Genomic DNA, 22,067 nt, shown 5'->3' with positions numbered 1-22,067 from the left:
ATAATAGTGAATTTTACAAACCAAACTGCTAAAGCAGACAATATTTGGAATTTACAGTTGGCAGTTGATAATCTTAAAATGACCAAATGCATGACTGAGTGATTAGTCAGCCTGTTTTGTATATGTTTTGTAATATTATAATTGATAATGTTAAGTAAAGCTACTACCAAATTGCCTTTATCTGCCAAAGTAGTAAATTTATAAGATAATTAGTGATGCAATTCCTTGGTAACCCCTGAATAATCAATATCTTTAAATGAAAATTAAGTTAGAAAGAAATTGCTGGTTTTTCTAACATTTTCTATGCTGTTTTGGGTGGAAAATCTATGGAATGTGGTATAATGATATTATAACGTATAAGAGAGCTACACGCTTACAGAGAGCTGCAAGCAACATCAGATTAGCAAAAATTAGCCTGCATTATTTCCAAATTGTTTTTATGTATGTCTTTGTGTTCTTTAGATTCCATCAGGTAGCTCTAGTGGGACTCATTCTCCAGTTCCAACCTCCGCTATTGCTGGAATTCAGGACACTCCAGTCAACAGACTCACTGCTCAAGGTATGACTTGAGGGGAAAAAGGCAAGGAATTGACAGCTTGGCCTTGACAAGAATGTTTTTTTTCCCCCCATTTAGTAATTTGAGGCTGCTGTTATTTTTTATGCTATAGGTCAGAGTGACACAGACAGCTCAGACTCCGCCTTCACTCAAGAGTCCCACCCAGGGGGGATGACCGAGCCTAGTGATATAGTAACACCTCACCTGTTGCTAGCAGTATGCGGTTTACTGGACAACCTGCTGGCTGTGCTTCCTGAGTTTAGTCTATCTGCCCTCAAACAGAACCAAATACTTGAGAACATGGCCAGGTTAGAGAGACTTGTGAAGAAAAACAGATGTTGTGCAAAGTTCTGCCATTATTTATATTTTTAAAGCGTCATACTGACATTTTATTAGCAAAGTGCTGAATATTTATTTAGATTTTCTAAGCTGTTAAACACAGACATGCACTACACATGTGTATGTATGACATACTGCAACCCTATGCACGCCTCTCACCTCATTTTCACAATCACACGTGTATATAAATATGTTCTCTTGGTTTACCTGACAGCACTTGTCTTTAACACAACCACATCCTGCCTGCCATCTGCCCACTCTTTCTAAATACCAAATTGTGGTTAATTTGTCTCTGCTGGTAAACAGCGAGACCCAAGAAACATGTCAAAAATGACACAAACCATTTTTATATTTAGATTCTATTTATGTGTCTGTTGTATTCATCTGTTTAGACTGCGAACTCACCTTCATGACTTTCTGTTGGTTTTGTGCTGTCTGTTTCAGTGTTGTTGATGCTGCGGCCATATCTCAGTGTGTCAATGAGTTAAGGACACCTCTCCTGCCAGCTGCTATGGAAGATGCCAGGAACCAGGTGCATTATGGGAGTTCATCCATCATTTTCCACCATAAGGGAACCTCTGCAGAACATTACAGAAAGCTTGACAGATTTCCGCAAATTTGGAACACCCATCATTCACAAAATTCTATACATCCTTAGGCTATGTTTACACTAGTGTGTTTTCGTTTTAAAATGCATACCTTTTGCTACGGTTATGCCTGTCGTTTACACTACTCTGGCATTTTCGACCTGTGAAAACGGAGACTTTACAGTGAAAATGCTGCAGACCCTGTTTTAGATTGAAGACCCTGGGGTTGTGTTTCAGTGTAAACGGACCAAAACGGAGACTTTTGAACACGATGGCATGGCTCCCCACATTCGCTCTGCGTATCCTTGATGACCGTGTACTGTAAACAATAACATCATGCTCATAGTTTTACATATAGATATGTATAGGTAGATACCCCATTCGACCGCTCCAAGCACGTAGAAGTGCCCGCCATCTAAATAATAGGGCATCTACCTATATATATCTATGGTTGTACATGCATTAATGGTCATGTGACATGCGTTTTTGGGTGTGTAGTGTGGATGGAGATCATTTCTAAAACGCAGTGAAAACACCAGTGTAGACAAGGATCGTTTTCATTTTAAGTTATTTTAAATGCTGTTTTAAAACAAAAACGCACTAGTGTAAACAGGGACTTAAACACATGCATGATTGCTTATTAAATATTTTTGATAATTTTATGATCATTTTAGCTAAAAGTATAGTACTGCTAGCAGTATTTAACACATTGCACCATGAATAAATCTATTTCCTTCAAAATCTGCACATCGATAATATGTGACATATTAAATTCAAATAAATAAAATGCGAAGTAAGTGAGAAGAGTTTACAGTTTTCATTCAAACTCTTACATACATGCAGCCAAACATCTAGCCTTTCAAAGTAAACTCCATTTGATAGTGAGCTCGAACACAGACGGACAACGTGCACGCTAGAAAGTTTCATCCTTGTCCAGTGTCTGCTCTATTATATCTCTTAAATACTTTGAGCTTCAAGTAATGCCCCCAAAAAATTCTGTCGTCATTTACTCTCCCTTTTGTCATTCAAACATATTTTAATGAAACCTCAGTTCCTCCATTGAAAGGTCAGGTTACCAAAATTTAGAAGATCCAAAAAACTCAAAAAGGGATCATATTATGAAATCAAGTGTTTTAATTCAAGTCTTTTGAGGAGACACTATTGATTTATATAATCAGATTTATTGTAGGCTTTTATTCACATCAAAACACATACACAGAGCAAATCGCATATAGTAAACAGAGGCTTGTGTGTGCGTCACACACTAGAACAAAGCTCATTTGTTCATGCTCATCACACAAGCATGTTTAAATAAAGTTATTTTTGTTATTCTCGTAGCTTCATAAAATTACTGTTGAACCACTGATGTCACATGGACTATTTTAACGATGTCCTTACTACCTTTCTCGGCCTTGAACGTCAGTTGCGTTGCAGTCTATGAAGGGTCAGAAAGCTCTCGGATTTCATAAAAATATCTTCATTTGTGTTCCGAAGATGAACGAAGGTCTTATGGGTTTGGAACGACATGAGGTTGAGTAATGAATGGCAGAATTTTGGTTTTTGGGTGAACTGACCCTTTTTAACCCCTTTTAAACTTGACAAAAGCAGTTCTGCTGAAAGTGGAATACATGAGAATCTTGGTTTCTGGTTTAGTTCCACTTTCTCTTCAACACCGCTCCAGTTAGTCACCTATTTGTTGTCATTCAGGGTTATGAAACCAATGTGCTGTATGTGTGTTTTTCGATAGGTAACTGCACTTGTTCCTACTGACTCTGTATTTCTCTCCCCTCACCCTCCTGTTTCTCCCTCAGGTTCTGAGTAGTGTGTATTATGTGCAAAGTTTGTGTAAGTTCCTGCAGTCAGCAGCAGTACACAGTGAGGATATGCCGTTCCACCGAGAGATCTTCAAACCCCTGCTGAACAACCTCATTTCCATCCTCATGCTGTCTGTCGCTGACTTGGGTAGTCTTCAGCAAATCCACAACCCCTTCAAATGAAAGAAAAAGTGATTTGAAAGTGTTTTTTGATGAGTGTTTCCTTGTTTTGGTCCTCAGATGCGCAGGCCCAGGGTGCAATGCTCAACACCTGGGCGGATGTGTTGATGCTCCTGGCTACTTTGCTGCGCAGGAACCAAGCTGCGGTCGGCCCATCTGTCGGTGTGGCACTGGGGAAACACTGGCAGCGCTTTTCAGGTGACACACACATACACACACCAAAGTGTGTTACAAAGGGTGGAGACAAGCAAATGGAAAGGGAAGGCAGAAGGAAACAGAAGAGTACAAATAGAAAATGGTGGCAAACATGATGAAAGCACAAAGGGATGGAGGGAAAAGAAAGATTGAGGAGTTTAGGTGGAAGAAGATGTGCTAGATAGATGTTGAGAAGGAAGGAGACAGCTGAGGAGATGGAGATGGAGACAGATGCAGTGGGAGGCCAGCTCATTATGCCTGTATGTGTGGTTAGGTGTCCCTGCTGCATATGACAGACTGGGACAGAGACAGAGAGAACAATCAGCCTGCTTTAGATCTGATGGATGTGGTAGAAAATCCTAAAACAGGTGGGTGGGCAGTAGACTTGCTGACTTGCCTGCAGGTATCCAGGCTTTGGAAGCTGTTTTTAAAAGCCTGTGAGTTTGGAGAGACTTTTTCGTCAGATGTTCCCTTGTGGTGAAGATTGTTTGTTGTGAAGTTTTGCATCTTTTGCATCTTCTCATCTCAGAGTTTGAGTTTGAGAAAAGCTTGGAAAAGTAAATATTAGCATTCTTTATGTTTAGTCTTTGCTTTCTCTCACGACAGACACTCTCCGAGTGTGTTTGGACCAATCGGGAGCCGAGTCTTCTCTCTACACATCGACCCTGCACTTTCTGTGTGTGCTGTTCACAGAAGAGGCTAAGAGGAGATCAGGAGGCCACACGGAGGATCGGGCCGGCTCCTTGCTAACTGCAGTCCTTTCTTCTGAGTCTGGGGAGGTCATTTGTGAACTATTACTAAAGGTAAGAGATTCAGTTTTGTGGACTCATATCACATAAAAATTCTCAAAATGGCAATCTCAGTTCTGATTGGTTGGCCACCTTACACATCTCTCAATTGGCTACTTCCTTCTATGTATGGGTCAGTGACAAAAAGTATGACTAAAAGACAGATCTAAAAAATTCTAAAATTATGCTTATTTTTTCACATCAGTCTACACTCCATACACCATAATGACAAGAAATAAAAATCAGATTTATAACAATGCTTATTTTTTCACATTTATATATATATATATATATATATATATATATATATATATATATATATATATATATATATATAACACACACATACTTTTAAATAAGTAACATTAGGGCTGCCCTCGACTAAGGATTTTTTTGGTTGACTAGAAGTCGTTCGTTTGAAGCATTAGTTGACTAAACTAACACGTTTATTAATAAGCCATTTAAATCATTATAATGAGCCTTTAATCACCTACATTGCATAATAAGCACTCAAGCACATGCATAAAGCTTGCCACGGCACACCGGCAGAAGTAATGATTATGAATGTGTCAGTGAAAAACAGTAAGTAGGCTGCATTAACATTTTAATGATTCATTGATAAACTAGAGCTTTCTTTGTTTCTGGTTTAAGAAATGGAGTCGATGACACATCTCTGCAGTGGTGGACGCGCTTGTATGCATGTTTCATGTGGACTACATAATCTGAGAATATTTGTTTTCAATTTGAGTTGGTTCATTTGAAAGTAGACATTTCACTCTCTATAGATCTATTTTTAATGTCTGTAAGGCAAAGGTATACACGGGGTTTCACACTCAAATTCACAGAAACCGAGACGGCAGAAAGCACATCCGGTTTGCTTTCGTTATTTTACAAAAGTGAAATAAACTGCTTTCATCATTTTGTTGTTATTGTGAGTGCACACAAATGAAGGTAGAGTCTTTACAGATCCGAAAGATGTATTACTCTTATCTGTGTGCGCAAAAATTGAGTATTTTAAGAGCAAGTGAGTGCACCAGCGCCTCCATCTGTCCTGCGCTTCCATATTCCGCACAGACACTGAATAGTGCACATATTTTTAGATTAACATCAGATTGAGTGGCCATGTAAAGTTTCTAATACTTCTAATATTGCAGATGATAAGCCATATTTGTGCTGTATGAATTATATGCAAGCGTTTGAATGTTGGATCTTGATATAAGACTATATATATATATATATCACCCACCCAACCATACTGACTTTGATTTAATTTACTTAGTAGTATTTTAAAACTAAACTGCTTCACTATGCTTACATATGCATTCTTACATGTATTTATATTTTAAGAAATAATCATTAAATCATTCCAAAAATTATTCAGTTTATTCAGAACAAGATGCAAACATTTTGTGCTTCCTGTTTAATTTACAGCAATATGAGAAGATTCCATTCCAGGACCCCTTGAAAAAGATGACGGCCAAAGCGCTCATGTCTCTGTTAGCCTGTAGCTCCAGCGCTCAGAGTTATGCATGTAAAGGTAAAGATTACATCACTGATCTTTAACACAAACACACGATGAGGAGCTAACTTGTGACATACAATGTAGACATTTGCTAGCATTCACAGTGCATGACTCCCTCCCCATTCAACCCAAACCATTTATGGAAATCAAACACTATTGGTTTTGATGTCACAACTATGAGCACATTTGCATATGAACACCTACAGTACAACTACATATTGTATATTCAGCGTCCTATAGGTATAGTAAAATAAATATCCTGTTTTGTTTTCTTACAAATTAATTACTTTTTGGTGTGAACAACTTTACTAACATTTGAGTAAACTTCAAGAAAAATCCTAGAAGCATAGAATATGTCCCTTTAAAAGGTAGCAGTTAAAAAGCTGCTGTTCCCTCAACTAGGAGGACATCTCACATACAGATTAATTTCAGTCCCAGGTGATGCTATATTTGTGTCTAATGCCTGATGTCACTGTCTGATGGATGAGTACATAGACAGATACATGTCTCTTCTCCCTCTTCAGCTGGTGAGATTGACAGCTGTGTGGAACGTATGAAACACATTTACGCAGAGCTTCACCTGGAGTCTGTGAAAACTGGCAAGAGTGCTCACAGGAGGAAGGTACGGAGGGTTTCCAGCAACATGACAGACAGCTTCAACATTAGAAACACTGAAAGCCTGTTGAGAGGGAGGAGGGAGGTAGAGGCAGGGGAAGGGAGGGAGACAAAATGTGAAAAAAAATGACAAAACTGAACGATCCTTCAGTTCAGTTGATTTAACCAGTTAATTTCCTGAAGTTTTGTACTGTTTTATAATAACTTTTAATTAATAATACAACAATCATTATTACGTATATAATGCAGATTATTAGTGAAATGGCTATAAATGTCATGGAAATGTCAAAGTCTGAAACGCATGTGTGTTTTATTTATTTATTTTTTTTTTAGTTACAATCTAATAGTACAGTTTTAAACATTTCTTTGTATCTACATGCCAGTGTTCGCATCGTAATTATTTGCAAACATTTTATTTAAATTTTTCCTGCGGTCTTACCAAAGTAAAACCTGAAGTAATATAATTTGAGGGTAACATGAGGACATGAGGTTCTTCTCTGTTGTATAATTTCCTGCTTTATTGTTTTCTTGTCACGTGATGACAGAATGGATTCCTACATGCTGTTAAATCATACTGACTTTGATTTGATTCAAAATATTAGTCATATTTAAAAACTAGTGCTGGGCAATGATTAATCACAATTAATTGCATCCAAAATAAACGTTTTTGTGTATATAATACAGGTACCATCTCAATAAATTAGAATGTCGTGGAAATCTCGACAAATTAGAATATGGTGACATGCCAATCAGCTAATCAAACTCAAAACACGTGCAAAGGTTTCCTGAGCCTTCAATGTGGTCTCTCAGTTTAGTTCACTAGGCTACACAATCATGGGGAAGACTGCTGATCTGACAGTTGTCCAGAAGACAATCATTGCCACCCTTCACAAGGAGGGTAAGCCACAAACATTCATTGGCAAAGAAGCTGGCTGTTCACAGAGTGCTGTATCCAAGCATGTTAACAGAAAGTTGAGTGGAAGGAAACACTGTGGAAGACAAAGATGCACAACCAACCGAGAGAACCACAGCCTTATGAGGATTGTCAAGCAAAATCGATTCAAGAATTTGAGTGAACTTCACAAGGATTGGACTGAGGCTGGGGTCAAGGCATCAAGACGTGTCAAGGAGTTTGGCTACAGTTGTCGTATTCCTCTTGTTAAGCCACTCCTGAACCACAGACAGCGTCAGAGGTGTCTTACCTGGGCTAAGGAGAAGAATAACTTGACTGTTGCCCAGTGGTCCAAAGTCCTCTTTTCAGATGTGGGCAAGTTTTTTTATTTCATTTGGAAACCAAGGTCCTAGAGTCTGGAGGAAGGGTGGAGAAGCTCATAGCCCAAGTTGCTTGAAGTCCAGTGTTAAGTTTCCACTGTCTGTGATGATTTTGAGTGCAATGTGCTCTGCTGGTGTTGGTCCATTGTGTTTTTTGAAAACCAAAGTCACTGCACCCGTTCACCAAGAAATTTTGGAGCACTTCATGCTTCCTCCTGCTGACCAGCTTTTTGAAGATGCTGATTTCATTTTCCAGCAGGATTTGGCACCTGCCCACACTGCCAAAAGCACCAAAAGTTGGTTAAATGACCATGGTGTTTGGTGTGCTTGACTGGCCAGCAAATTCACTAGACCTGAACCTGTATTGTCAAGAGGAAAATGAGAAACAAGAGACCAAAAAATGCAGATGAGCTGAAGGCAACTGTCTAAGAAACCTGGGCTTCCATACCACCTCAGCAGTGCCACAAACTGATCACCTCCATGCCACGCTGAATTGAGGCAGTAATTAAAGCAAAAGGAGCCCCTACCAAGTATTGAGTACATCGGCAGAAAGCACATCCGGTTTGCTTTCGTTATTTTACAAAAGTGAAATAAACTGCTTTCATCATTTTGTTGTTATTGTGAGTGCACACAAATAAAGGTAGAGTCTTTACAGATCCGAAAGATGTATTACTCTTATCTGTGTGCGCAAAAATTGAGTATTTTAAGAGCAAGTGAGTGTGCACCAGCGCCTCCATCTGTCCTGCGCTTCCATATTCCGCACAGACACTGAATAGTGCACATATTTTTAGATTAACATCAGATTGAGTGGCCATGTAAAGTTTCTAATACTTCTAATATTGCAGATGATAAGCCATATTTGTGCTGATGAATTATATGCAAGCGTTTGAATGTTGGATCTTGATATAAGACTATATATATATATATATCACCCACACAACCATACTGACTTTGATTTAATTTACTTAGTAGTATTTTAAAACTAAACTGCTTCACTATGCTTACATATGCCATTCTTACATGTATTTATATTTTAAGAAATAATCATTAAATCATTCCAAAAAATTATTCAGTTTATTCAGAACAAGATGCAAACATTTTGTGCTTCCTGTTTAATTTACAGCAATATGAGAAGATTCCATTCCAGGACCCCTTGAAAAAGATGACGGCCAAAGCGCTCATGTCTCTGTTAGCCTGTAGCTCCAGCGCTCAGAGTTATGCATGTAAAGGTAAAGATTACATCACTGATCTTTAACACAAACACACGATGAGGAGCTAACTTGTGACATACAATGTAGACATTTGCTAGCATTCACAGTGCATGACTCCCTCCCCATTCAACCCAAACCATTTATGGAAATCAAACACTATTGGTTTGATGTCACAACTATGAGCACATTTGCATATGAACACCTACAGTACAACTACATATTGTATATTCAGCGTCCTATAGGTATAGTAAAATAAATATCCTGTTTTGTTTTCTTACAAATTAATTACTTTTTGGTGCGAACAACTTTACTAACATTTGAGTAAACTTCAAGAAAAATCCTAGAAGCATAGAATATGTCCCTTTAAAAGGTAGCAGTTAAAAAGCTGCTGTTCCCTCAACTAGGAGGACATCTCACATAACAGATTAATTTCAGTCCCAGGTGATGCTATATTTGTGTCTAATGCCTGATGTCACTGTCTGATGGATGAGTACATAGACAGATACATGTCTCTTCTCCCTCTTCAGCTGGTGAGATTGACAGCTGTGTGGAACGTATGAAACACATTTACGCAGAGCTTCACCTGGAGTCTGTGAAAACTGGCAAGAGTGCTCACAGGAGGAAGGTACGGAGGGTTCCAGCAACATGACAGACAGCTTCAACATTAGAAACACTGAAAGCCTGTTGAGAGGGAGGAGGGAGGTAGAGGCAGGTGAAGGGAGGGAGACAAATGTGACAAAAAATGACAAAACTGAACGATCCTTCAGTTCAGTTGATTTAACCAGTTAATTTCCTGAAGTTTGTACTGTTTTATAATAACTTTAATTAATAATACAACAATCATTATTACGTATATAATGCAGATTATTAGTGAAATGGCTATAAATGTCATGGAAATGTCAAAGTCTGAAACGCATGTGTTTTATTTATTTATTTTTTTTTTAGTTACAATCTAATAGTACAGTTTTAAACATTTCTTTGTATCTACATGCCAGTGTTCGCATCGTAATTATTTGCAAACATTTTATTTAAATTTTTCCTGCGGTCCTTACCAAAGTAAAACCTGAAGTAATATAATTTGAGGGTAACATGAGGACATGAGGTTCTTCTCTGTTGTATAATTTCCTGCTTTATTGTTTTCTTGTCACGTGATGACAGAATGGATTCCTACATGCTGTTAAATCATACTGACTTTGATTTGATTCAAAATATTAGTCATATTTAAAAACTAGTGCTGGGCAATGATTAATCACAATTAATTGCATCCAAAATAAACGTTTTTGTGTATATAATACAGGTACATCTCAATAAATTAGAATGTCGTGGAAATCTCGACAAATTAGAATATGGTGACATGCCAATCAGCTAATCAACTCAAAACACGTGCAAAGGTTTCCTGAGCCTTCAAAATGGTCTCTCAGTTTCGTTCACTAGGCTACACAATCATGGGGAAGACTGCTGATCTGACAGTTGTCCAGAAGACAATCATTGCCACCCTTCACAAGGAGGGTAAGCCACAAACATTCATTGGCAAAGAAGCTGGCTGTTCACAGAGTGCTGTATCCAAGCATGTTAACAGAAAGTTGAGTGGAAGGAAACACTGTGGAAGACAAAGATGCACAACCAACCGAGAGAACCACAGCCTTATGAGGATTGTCAAGCAAAATCGATTAAGAATTTGAGTGAACTTCACAAGGATTGGACTGAGGCTGGGGTCAAGGCATCAAGATGTGTCAAGGAGTTTGGCTACAGTTTGTCGTATTCCTCTTGTTAAGCGACTCCTGAACCACAGACAGCGTCAGAGGTGTCTTACCTGGGCTAAGGAGAAGAATAACTTGACTGTTGCCCAGTGGTCCAAAGTCCTCTTTTCAGATGTGGGCAAGTTTTTTATTTCATTTGGAAACCAAGGTCCTAGAGTCTGGAGGAAGGGTGGAGAAGCTCATAGCCCAAGTTGCTTGAAGTCCAGTGTTAAGTTTCCACAGTCTGTGATGATTTTGAGTGCAATGTGCTCTGCTGGTGTTGGTCCATTGTGTTTTTTGAAAACCAAAGTCACTGCACCCGTTCACCAAGAAATTTTGGAGCACTTCATGCTTCCTCCTGCTGACCAGCTTTTTGAAGATGCTGATTTCATTTTCCAGCAGGATTTGGCACCTGCCCACACTGCCAAAAGCACCAAAAGTTGGTTAAATGACCATGGTGTTGGTGTGCTTGACTGGCCAGCAAATTCACTAGACCTGAACCTGTATTGTCAGGAGGAAAATGAGAAACAAGAGACCAAAAAATGCAGATGAGCTGAAGGCAACTGTCTAAGAAACCTGGGCTTCCATACCACCTCAGCAGTGCCACAAACTGATCACCTCCATGCCACGCTGAATTGAGGCAGTAATTAAAGCAAAAGGAGCCCCTACCAAGTATTGAGTACATGTATAGTAAATGAACATACTTTTCAGAAGGCCACTAAAAAAATTTTTTTTTGGTCTTATGAAGTATTCTAATTTGTTGAGATAGTGAATTGATGGGTTTTTGTTAAATGTGAGCCAGAATCATCACAGTTAAAAGAATCAAAGACTTAAACTACTTCAGTCTGTGTGCACTGAATTTATTTAATACACGTTTCACAATTTGAGTTGAATTACTGAAATAATTGAACTTTTCGACGACATTCTAATTTATTGAAATGCACCTGTGTGTGTGCCTGTACTGTGTATATTCATTATGTATATAACACATGCATGTATATATTTAGAAAAATATGTCATGTTTACATATTGAATATATTTTTATATATAATAAATTATAGGAATATAAACACGTACTTGTAAATACATGTAAATATTTTCTAATAAATATACACAGTACACACACACATATTATGTACACAAACACTTTTGTTTTGGATGTAATTAATTGTGATTAATCATTGCCCAGCACTATTAAAAACTTAAACATATTAAAAAAATTATTTACTTTATTACAATCAGGATTTTTTTTACATAACGATACCAAATAAATAAATAAATACTATTATCTTACATTTATTTTGTTTTTGAAAATATGTAAACTGATCACAGTGATTGAAGAATGTTTCTGGATCAAAATCCTTTATTGGTCTTGGAATGTCAAAACTGCTAACTAATTATGCAGTCTTAATTTAGTGCTAGGCCTATGATGGTTGAAATGAATGTTTTTCTAGGAATGACACAGGATGTCTATCCAGGAACATTCCCTATGTCAGTACATCATGTTGCGCTACGTGCATTTGTTACGAAACATGTAATTTTTGCTAAGACCTATTAATAAAACATTATGAAGTGTTACAATTATAATTAATAGAAACAGGCACAAATGTTTGCATATATAAAAAAGACGGTATAAAAATTACCACTATCAGCATGATATCTTGTTCTAACTTCTCCGTCTTTGTTCAATGTCAGCAGGTGGAGAACAGCATGAGAGAACTTAAGATGATTCTAGAGATACTGCGAAATTGCCTGTATCAACATAATGAATGCAAAGTACGTCATTTCAAATAATCTTCCCCGTGCTGATTGAGTAGTTACATTCATTGTACAGTATCCGCAGACGCTCTCACAGGGGTCTTGTGGGTGTGAAAAAGTCTTGCTGGCATCATGCAGTTTTTCTTGTAAGGACTAAGGTGCAGTCTTTACAAGAAAATCTACACAACATATAGCAAGACTGTGTGCATGTAATCAGTCATATGACCATTTCTCTGAAGTACAAAGGAAGTTAACCAACCTGAGATTGTTGAATGAATATTTAGGGTTAGGCTTAAACACCCCAATTTACAGCCTTTCAATTAATGTTCAGGTTTTGGTTTTGAAGAAACTGTTCTGTCAAGAATGAACATTTTGTCACTATTTAATTTCCCTTCTTACATTTTTTTTAAAAACAATAAAAAACAGCATGCATGCATATATATATATATATATATATATATATATATATATATATATATATATATATATATATATATATATATATATATATATATATATATATATTGTTTTTTATTTTATTTTATTTTTTTAATAAATATTTCAATTTTTTTTTTTTTTTTTTTTTGGTCATATGATATGCAAGTAAATAGAAAAAATATCTCACCTATATTAAGTTTGTTGACATCAGCTGTACATGTGAATGTGTCAGATTTAGCCATACAGGCAGATTGCAGTCCCTGATGGTAGTCTTAAGTGAAAGCAAACAGCCCTGAGCTAGTGTTATAATGTGGGGAAAAAAAGTAAAACAAAAATAATAATATTAATATTCATATTCATATATATATGTAATGTGTATTTTAAATAAATATAAGTATACTTATAATAGTACAATATAATTATACGTATAATAATGTGAATTTTTTTTTTTATTATGAATTAATATAGTTAGAGATATAGTTAATTTTGAGATTTTCTAAATATGCACTTAAATATGCAGTATTGACTGATACCGCCAAGTTTTGTCTCAACAGGCCGTGGCTACAGAGCTGCGTCTGGCAGCGGTGCTGATGGCTCTGTGGCCCTGGTTCCTGCTCGATGATCTCACCATGACAGCAGCCCTGGAACTGCTCTGTGTCTACACGGCTAACTGCACAGTGGGTCAGTCTTCTGAGAGGTGGAGGAAAGAGAGCGAAAAAAGAGGAATGACGGAGTAAAAGAGGATTAGAAAGCGAGAGACAGGGTGCTGAGATAATGTATGGGCTTTGTGCTCACTGTAACCGTCTCATGAGTCATGTGGCGGTACAGTAAGTGCCATTGTGTACTAAATGCAAGGCTGACAAGAGCCCGACAGCTACAGAAGGGATTGTGTCATAGTCGAAATGTGCTGCCAGATTACTGGAAACTAGTGTGGAGCATTTGTGTTAAGGGGAGGTACTTCAGGTGTAAATGATTACTTTGTCTGGTAGAGCAATTTTGGCATTTTACAGCTTATTATATATATATATATATATATATATATATATATATATATATATATATATATATATATATATATATATATATATATATATACACACACACAACCCCAACTCCAGAGAAGTTGGGACATTTTGTAAAATGCAATAAAATTTGTGATTTGTTCATTCTCATTAACTTTTATTTAATTGACAAAAGTACAAAGAAATTATTTCCAAAGTTTTCACTGACCAACATAAATGTATTTTGTAAACATGAACACATTTTTAGTTTGATGGCTGTAACACTCCAAAAATTTGGAACAGAGGCATGTTTAACACTATCACATCAATTTGACAACACTGTCAAATCATTTTGTCCAGTCTCCCTTAATAGAAGACTTCAAAAGCTCAGCAGTCTGTGATTGTCATTGTCTGATTCTCCTTTTCATGACACATACATTCATTTACATTTTCAATAGGAGTCAATAGTACCTTTGCACATATGTCATTCACCCATGCTGTTTGCTCTGCTGCACCCCCATACCATGACAGACGTTTGCTTTAGCTTCTGTCGCTAATGAAAGTCTAGATGGTCCCTTTGGTCTTTGGGACTAAGAACTCGAAATCCATTTTTCCCAGGCACGTTGAAATGTGGACTCAACTGAGTACAGCACACATTTTCACACAATTGTCTTTTTGACTATCTGAGATGAGCTCTGGCCCAGAGAACCCGGAAGCATCGCTGCATATAATTTATGTTAAGCTTTCTCCTAGAGTAACAGATATTCAAGTTGCATTTCTTGATGCAGCAGCAGACTGTGGTAAATGACAGTGGTTTTCTGAAGTACTCCTGAGCCCATGTGGCTATATTTAACACCGCAGCATGATGGTTTCGTATGCAATGCCATCTAAGGGCTCAAAGGTCAAACACATTCAACTGAGTTTTCCTGCCTTGCCCTACATGTACTGTGATTTCTCTGGATTCCCTGAATCTTTTCACAATATTATGTATGGTACTTGGTGAAAGACAAATTTCTTTGCAATTTTGCATTGCAAAATGTGATTTTTGATTTGTTTGACACTTATCTCGTGAAATTTGGCACAAAGTGAAGGGCCATGATCCAGCTTTGCTTGCACAGACTGAGATGCTCCTTTTAACCCAAACATGATACCTTGACCTATTACCTATTCATCTGCTTACTGTGAACTGTTTCAAAACAGTTTAACGTGGATATTCTATACTTTTCAACTTTTTTGGAGTGTGTTGCAGCCATCAAAAACCAAATTTGTTCATATTTATAAAATACATTTACGTTGGTCTGTGAAGAATTTGGAAATCTTTTCTTTGTACATTTGTCAATTAAATAGAAGTTAAAGAGAATAAGAAAAATCACAGATTCTTGATTTTAATTTTACAAAACGTCCCAATATCTTTGGAATTGGGGTTGTATATATATAAAAAGGCTTTAAGTTCTCCGGCACAGTTCTGGATTGTCTACCAATGGTATGAGAGGAGCACAGCTTTCATTCTTAACCAAACTAACATTACTAGCCAATCAGAAATTTTTGCTCTTATAAACACAAGATGCACATAATAGCATCCAATTGCAGAGTTGCAGCCCTAATGAATGGAGAAGCGTGACACGTTGATAAAGCTGCAAGGCGCAATGGTCAAAGATGTCCGTCTAGCACCTATTTACATAGAAAAACTCATTAAAAATCAGCTGAGCTTTGTAAACAACTCAGAGTAATCATGTCATCTCCATAAGAACGATATGATTGCCAGAACAAATTTACCCGGATTTTTGGAAAGGTCCTGATAGGTTTTGAAAGCACCAACCACCAGAAACCTAAATCGGACCTATGAAACGGACTAGAACGGAGACTTTTGAAACTGATGCATGGCTGCCCACATTCGCTCTGCGTATCCTTGACAACTGTGTAAACAATAATATCCTGCTCATTGTTCTACCCATAGATTTGTATAGATAGATGCCCCATTTGACCACTCCAAGCATGTCGAGTTTTAGCTCAAAATACCCCACAGATCATTAATTATATAATTTTGAAAATGTCTGTTTTGAGTGAAAGCAGAAACACGCTGTTTTCGTATATTTAGTCTCTTTTCCAGAATAGGGCTGTGCCTTTACAGCTTGTACCTCAAATATTCTTCCAAAAAAACATCCGTTTGGTTTTGATTATCATGTCTATCGCACTAAAATCATGCATTTAAACCATATTAGTTTAAACGTGTGATATATACGGTTTTCTGCGTGTACACATCCGGAGCACACGTACAGAAACAGCTGTCACTATGTATGCGAGTCCTAAAATAAGTTCTCTTTCATGTCTTATTGTGCAAAAACACACGAGTTACAAAAACAGTCAGTTATGTCTGTGAAGGTAAACAGCTGGAAAAGAAATTGCATGTTTATATTAGATCTGTGTGGCAGCAGCATAATATACAGTAAATAAATCAATAAATCCACCACTCTCTCGTATCCTCTGAAGCTGGAACTTTAAATAGTGTTCTGTGCTTGTCAGTCCAGTGTGAGAAGTTGCAGTTTGTGTGCTTGGATTAATGTTTCGCAGTTTCGTTGTAATTGTTATTGAGTTGTCGCTTGCGAAAACACAGTTATGCTGGAATTATGCCGTAGTATTCTCGTACCTTCGTAAAATTTAGGTTGAACCACTGATGTCACATGGACTATTTTAACAATGTCCTTACTACCTTTGTGGGTCTTGAACGTGTCAGTTGCGTTGCTTTCTGTGCAGGGTCAGAAAGCTCTTGGATTTAAACAAAAATATCGTAAAGTACCCCTATTATGGATTTTTGAAAATTACCTTTCATGCAGTGTGTAACACAGCTCTAAGTGAATGAAAACATCCTGCAAAGTTTTAAATCTGAAAGTTGTCTTTCAAAAGAAAGAGTCGACTCTGAATCATTTAAATGAGTTGTTTTTAAAACGAATCCCAAAAATTGATTTTCGTGTTGGTCCACCTTTGGAGCATAAAATAACCGGTTTCCCCGGTAACGGCTGTACACAAAGCAGCACTGCGCTCATAAACGCTGTTTATCAGGCATTACAGGATACCTGAAATGGAAATGAAAATGACCAATCAGAACCAATCACCGCAGATTAGCATCACGCAAAGGAGGGATTTGGAAAAATTAATTGCTGAGTGAATTGTTTGGGAGTCATTGAGCAAATAAGGTTAAAATTAATGCACATTATAAGACAGGTTTGGAACAACATGAGGGTGAGTAATTAATAACCGAATTTTAATTTTGGGTGAACTATCCCTTTAAAACCACCTGCCTAATATTGTGTAAGTCCCCCTCAAAACAGATCCGATGCACCAAGGCATGGAATCTACAAGACCTCTGAATGTGTCCTGTGGTATCTGGCACCAAGACATAAGCAGCAGATCCTTTAGGTCTCCATGCATCTGATATGTTTGTCCAGCACATCCCATAGATGCTCAATCGGATTGAGATCAGGGCAAGCTGGAGGCCAAGGCAACACCTTAAACTCTTTGTCATGTTCCTCATACCGTTCCTGAACTGTTTCTGCAGTGTTTTAGGGTGCATTATCCTGCTGAAAGAGGCCATTGGCATTGGAGTCTGTGGTCTGCAACAATCTTTAAGTAGGTTGTACTTGTCAGATCATTTCTGATGGCCATGTGCCCATTGCAGGTGCTTTCGCTGGTGGACAGGGGTCATCATGGCTTCTCTGACCGCTCTGCAACTACGGAGCAAACGGCGATGCACTTTCTATCGTGGTAATACTGGAAATATCTTGCAGTTTCCAAACATTCAAAAGCAGCAAACATAAACATTTAAAATAATATTTTTTATTGCTTCTCAAAGTCGAAACGCAAGTTGAGATCATCTTTCCTTCCTTGATTCTCGAATGAGTAAAAAAAAAGTCGTGTGGAATTTGATTTTGTCTATCGGGAAATTATTGGTTTGTTGTCGTTGGCCGCGAACTCCTGTGAGTGACAGGTTGCTGGAGGGGAGGAATTTTTGTTCTGCCCTCGCACCACTGCATGTGAATAAAAAATAAATAAAATACTGTGCACAGATAAATAAATAATAAACAGTGCAGTATTTAATAAATAAAATCATTAATTTTGATTTCATGTTGACTTGAAGTGAAATTGATCTAATTATCTAATAGGTTTTTGAAATCTAAGACTTCCTTTCTTATAAATATTACAGAAAAAGTATTTAAAAATCTGAATGTTATCTGGAACAACTGCTTTGTGTGTGTGTTTGTTTGAAGGAGACGGTTACACATGAAAGCATTTACACGTGTTTCTGTGTGTGTGTGTGTGAGAGAGAAAGTGTTGTACATGAAAGTTTCTGTTGGTGAGTGTGTTTACCTGAACACAATGAATGCTTTGTTTTTTTATCTGAGCTCATGGAAAGCTGTGCTTTGAGACAGGATGTGGCTTCACACCTGTGAAGAGCCAGCAGCGCATGGGTGTGTGTTAGTCTGTACATATACGTATGGGTGTGGGTGGGTGGGTGCACACACATTTGTGTTTTTGCGCCTGTGTGTGTGTTTTGACTGTGACTATCATTTAACAGCACTAGGTTACAATAGCATACTGTCATGTGTGGTGTTTCTCAAGGTGATGTTGAAAGTTCTTGAGGATGGTTCTTCAATTATGGAATCAGCCAATCCAGCACATTTTCCTCACCATCATATTCTGTCCTGTGTCATTTTTATTTTATAATTCATTAACCTGCAACACACAACCATCATTCTTTCATCTGGCCGATTAATATTGGATTTCTTCACCAAGCAAAACCCTGCTGAGGTCTCTCAATAATCCAGCATCATGTTAAATGATTCACCTGCAGTCTTGCGTCTTTCCACTTACCCAGAAGTAAGACATTTAGTGGTTTTGACCCTTGACTAAATGCAGCATTGTTACTGTATATATATATAGAGAGAGTTAAACACAGTGGAACAATTCTGTTTCCATTGAGTTTCCACGCTCATTGTTACACAACTGTGCAGTGGTATTTTAAGACAAGATGAATAGATTACCAAAAAGAAAAGGCTTGTGTGGTTTTATATCACTGGCAATGTTTCCTATAGCACTTTTGCAGAACCACGGGGAAAAAAGAAAGAAAGAACCATTCATAAGTGTGAAATCAGTAAGAGTTCTGTAGAAATTCTACATATTTTCATAATTATTTAAAGAAAATATCTTGCTGACCCCAGACTTTTTCTGTTATACAGTATGTATACATATGTGTATACTACATATTTAGTATTTATTAATAACTATTAGTATATTAATAATGAGTGAAATGTTTGTTTAAAGCTACAATTGTTTTGATATACAAGGTGTTTGGGCCCATTTCAGGGTTTTGTTTCCTTAACACTGTGATTTTATCTTTCTGAGATACAGTTGCTTAGTTTTTTGTAACTATTTGTATACGGTTTAGTTTTTTTTTTTTTTTTTTTCATAATCATGGAAATCATGTTGTCTGTATTCATGTTCTCTCTCTTTCGCTCTGTCTCTCATTTGTTCTCTTCTAGCATGCAGTGCTTTATGTAGCAGCAGCAGTGGTAGCTCTGGCTCAGTTCAGGCTGTTCTTCCTAAGACTGCGGTCACAAATTCACTGATGCATGGGGTGATGAAACTGGCCTCCCAGGTTGCCCCTGACAACAGCAGCATCCACAGTCTGGCTTTCTCACTGCTGGCCAACCTGGCCATCTCAAGGGACTGCAAAGGGGTACTGCTAAAGGTAACTCAATGGTTATGTTTAAAGCAAAAAATACTTCGGGGTGGGGGGAGAAATATAACCTTGTGAGACACTTCAGGCTGTAAATATAGCTAAATAATTCTGGTCTTCAGCAAAAAAAAAAACCTTTTATGACTCTTTTGTTTGCATATCTGATTTTTTGTTTCATAGAGAAGTGTTAACAAAGCCTTCTTTCTTGCTGTTTTCCCTAGAGTAACTTCCTGCAGCACTTCCTGTCTCTCCCTATGCCTAAGGCAGGTGGTCGAAGCAGCAGTCCGGCGGCGGAGCCTCTGTTCCTCTGGCTCAAGCTGCTGCTGAACGTGTCGTTTGGGGAGGACGGACAGCAGATGATCCTCAGGCTCCGAGGGGCTTTGGAGCTGCTGGTCGGACTGGCCCAGTCCAAACACTCCAGCTCTAAACCCACCATCCTGCTCATTCTCCACAACATCTGCTTCTGCTCCGCTAACAAGCCCAAAGTCTTAGCCAATGGTATGAGCACTGGATTTACAAGGTTTTACATTTTAATGGTTGATCAACATGTTCCTCTTTGAGTGGATAATGCCAGTGCCGATATCTAATAAGGCTCAGTGGGCATGGTTAAAGGGATAATTCACACAGAGAATGAAAATTCTGTCATTAATTAGTCACGCTCATGTCGTTCCAAACCTGTAAGACCTTTGTTCATCTTCAGAAAACAAATTAAGATATTTTTGCCCAGAAAGTTAGTAAGGACATTGTTAAAATAGTCCATGTGACATCAGTGGTTCAACCAAAATTTTATTAAGCTATGATAACACTTTTTGTGTGCACAGAACATATGCGTCGTGGTACTGTTGAGAAAGCGCAGTGGATACTGACATGGAAGAGAAGAAATTGTTGAATAAAGTGTTTTTTTTCTTCTTTTCTTTGTGCACAAAATTGTTTTATTACATAACGGTTGAACCACTGATGTCACATGAACTATTTTAATGGTGTCCTTACTACCTTTCTGGGCCTTGAGCTTTTCAGGATCAGAAAGCTCTCAGATTTCATCAAAAATATCTGTAATATTTGTTTTACAGGTCTTACAGGTTTGGAACGACATAATATACCCACCCCAACATATATAACATACATATATATATATATATATATATATATATATATATATATATATATATATATATATATATATATATATATATATATATATATATATATATTTATTATTTTTTATTATTAATATTATTATTATTATTATTATTATTATTAGTTTTTTTTTTTTTTTTTTTTGGTAGGTCTGTGATATAGATTCTAGTCTTTTAAGATCAATTTGACATTGTAGGTATAAAAATGATCCATCACACCCAGCGTTTGAGTCTAGCTACACACAAACACCGAAATCCGGATGTCACAACAGCCGCAGTGTTGTGATGATACTTTTACCCATCAAACCAATGTTTCCGCCCAATTCCTTTTTATAGAAAGTGAAGGAAATAAGATGTTTGTCTTGACATGATGTGAATATGCACACGAAGCAGCAAATACACACTACTAAGAAATGTAATTTTTTATTACTTAAAATAATTGCTATAATAATGATTTATATATATATATATATATATATATATATATATATATATATATATATATATATATATATATATATATATATAATTGCTATAAAAATATGTAAATTTTGTGTGGTGCGAGATAGTTTTACTAAGTGTTACATATAAATACATAGACACATAAATATTACATTTTATCTAAATATTATATATTTCAGATAAAGCTGTTGAGCTGCTAATCTCTTGTTTGGGCAGTAGCTCATCAGAAATATGTACCATAGGAGCTTCTGCGCTTTGGGCTCTGTTGCACAACAATCAGAAGGTAATGTAATTTATTCAGTGGTATCTTGTTATTATATAATAACATTATGACAACATGAATACTGAAATATTGGGAAAAAATATTGAATAGTACTACTAGAGTCAATCAGTAGTTCTTTGGGATCTATGTAGGATTCATGATCATTTTATAAACGCAAATTACATGCGAGTCTGGCATCTCGCACATGTGTGATCAGTCTCACCCTTTATCTTCCCATCCTGCATATCTCCTCTTACAAAGGCAAAGGCCACTTTGAAGTGTCCTTCCATCAGACTGAAAGTTGAAGAGGCATACATGTCTGCCAGGAAAGGTGGGAATATATTCAGTTTGATCATTGTAGAGCCTCTCATTTTTACTCTGTGATGGTACTACAGCAGTAGATGCATCAGGAATTGATCTTTCCTGAGAATTTGAGGTAACTGTTTGTTTGTTTGTTC

General features: G+C 37.1%; 2 protein-coding genes across 3 annotated transcripts in view; one reads left to right on the top strand and one right to left on the bottom strand.

Annotated features, from left to right (window-relative positions):
- Positions 1–22,067, top strand: part of rttn (rotatin) — a 70,288-nt gene that overhangs the window by 47,977 nt on the left and 244 nt on the right. For both annotated transcript variants that reach the window (XM_042752025.1, XM_042752024.1), the window contains exons 35-48: positions 463–559; positions 669–864; positions 1,340–1,427; positions 3,294–3,444; positions 3,537–3,674; positions 4,278–4,474; positions 5,891–5,996; positions 6,506–6,603; positions 12,514–12,594; positions 13,569–13,695; positions 19,553–19,761; positions 19,971–20,247; positions 21,527–21,630; positions 21,871–21,940. In XM_042752025.1, coding sequence (XP_042607959.1) covers positions 463–559; positions 669–864; positions 1,340–1,427; positions 3,294–3,444; positions 3,537–3,674; positions 4,278–4,474; positions 5,891–5,996; positions 6,506–6,603; positions 12,514–12,594; positions 13,569–13,695; positions 19,553–19,761; positions 19,971–20,247; positions 21,527–21,630; positions 21,871–21,940 — 1,939 coding nt within the window. The remainder of the gene's footprint in view (positions 1–462; positions 560–668; positions 865–1,339; positions 1,428–3,293; positions 3,445–3,536; positions 3,675–4,277; positions 4,475–5,890; positions 5,997–6,505; positions 6,604–12,513; positions 12,595–13,568; positions 13,696–19,552; positions 19,762–19,970; positions 20,248–21,526; positions 21,631–21,870; positions 21,941–22,067) is intronic.
- LOC122142211 (docking protein 6-like) overlaps positions 1,354–22,067 on the bottom strand; it is a 111,698-nt gene continuing 90,984 nt past the window's right edge. The window contains exon 9 of the mRNA XM_042752032.1: positions 1,354–1,473. Coding sequence (XP_042607966.1) covers positions 1,433–1,473 — 41 coding nt within the window. The 3' untranslated portion in view covers positions 1,354–1,432. The remainder of the gene's footprint in view (positions 1,474–22,067) is intronic.

Source organism: Cyprinus carpio, chromosome B24 (assembly GCF_018340385.1).
Source record: "Cyprinus carpio isolate SPL01 chromosome B24, ASM1834038v1, whole genome shotgun sequence".
Classification (NCBI taxonomy): Eukaryota; Metazoa; Chordata; class Actinopteri; order Cypriniformes; family Cyprinidae; genus Cyprinus; species Cyprinus carpio.
This window is presented reverse-complemented; position numbering and strand designations above follow the sequence as displayed.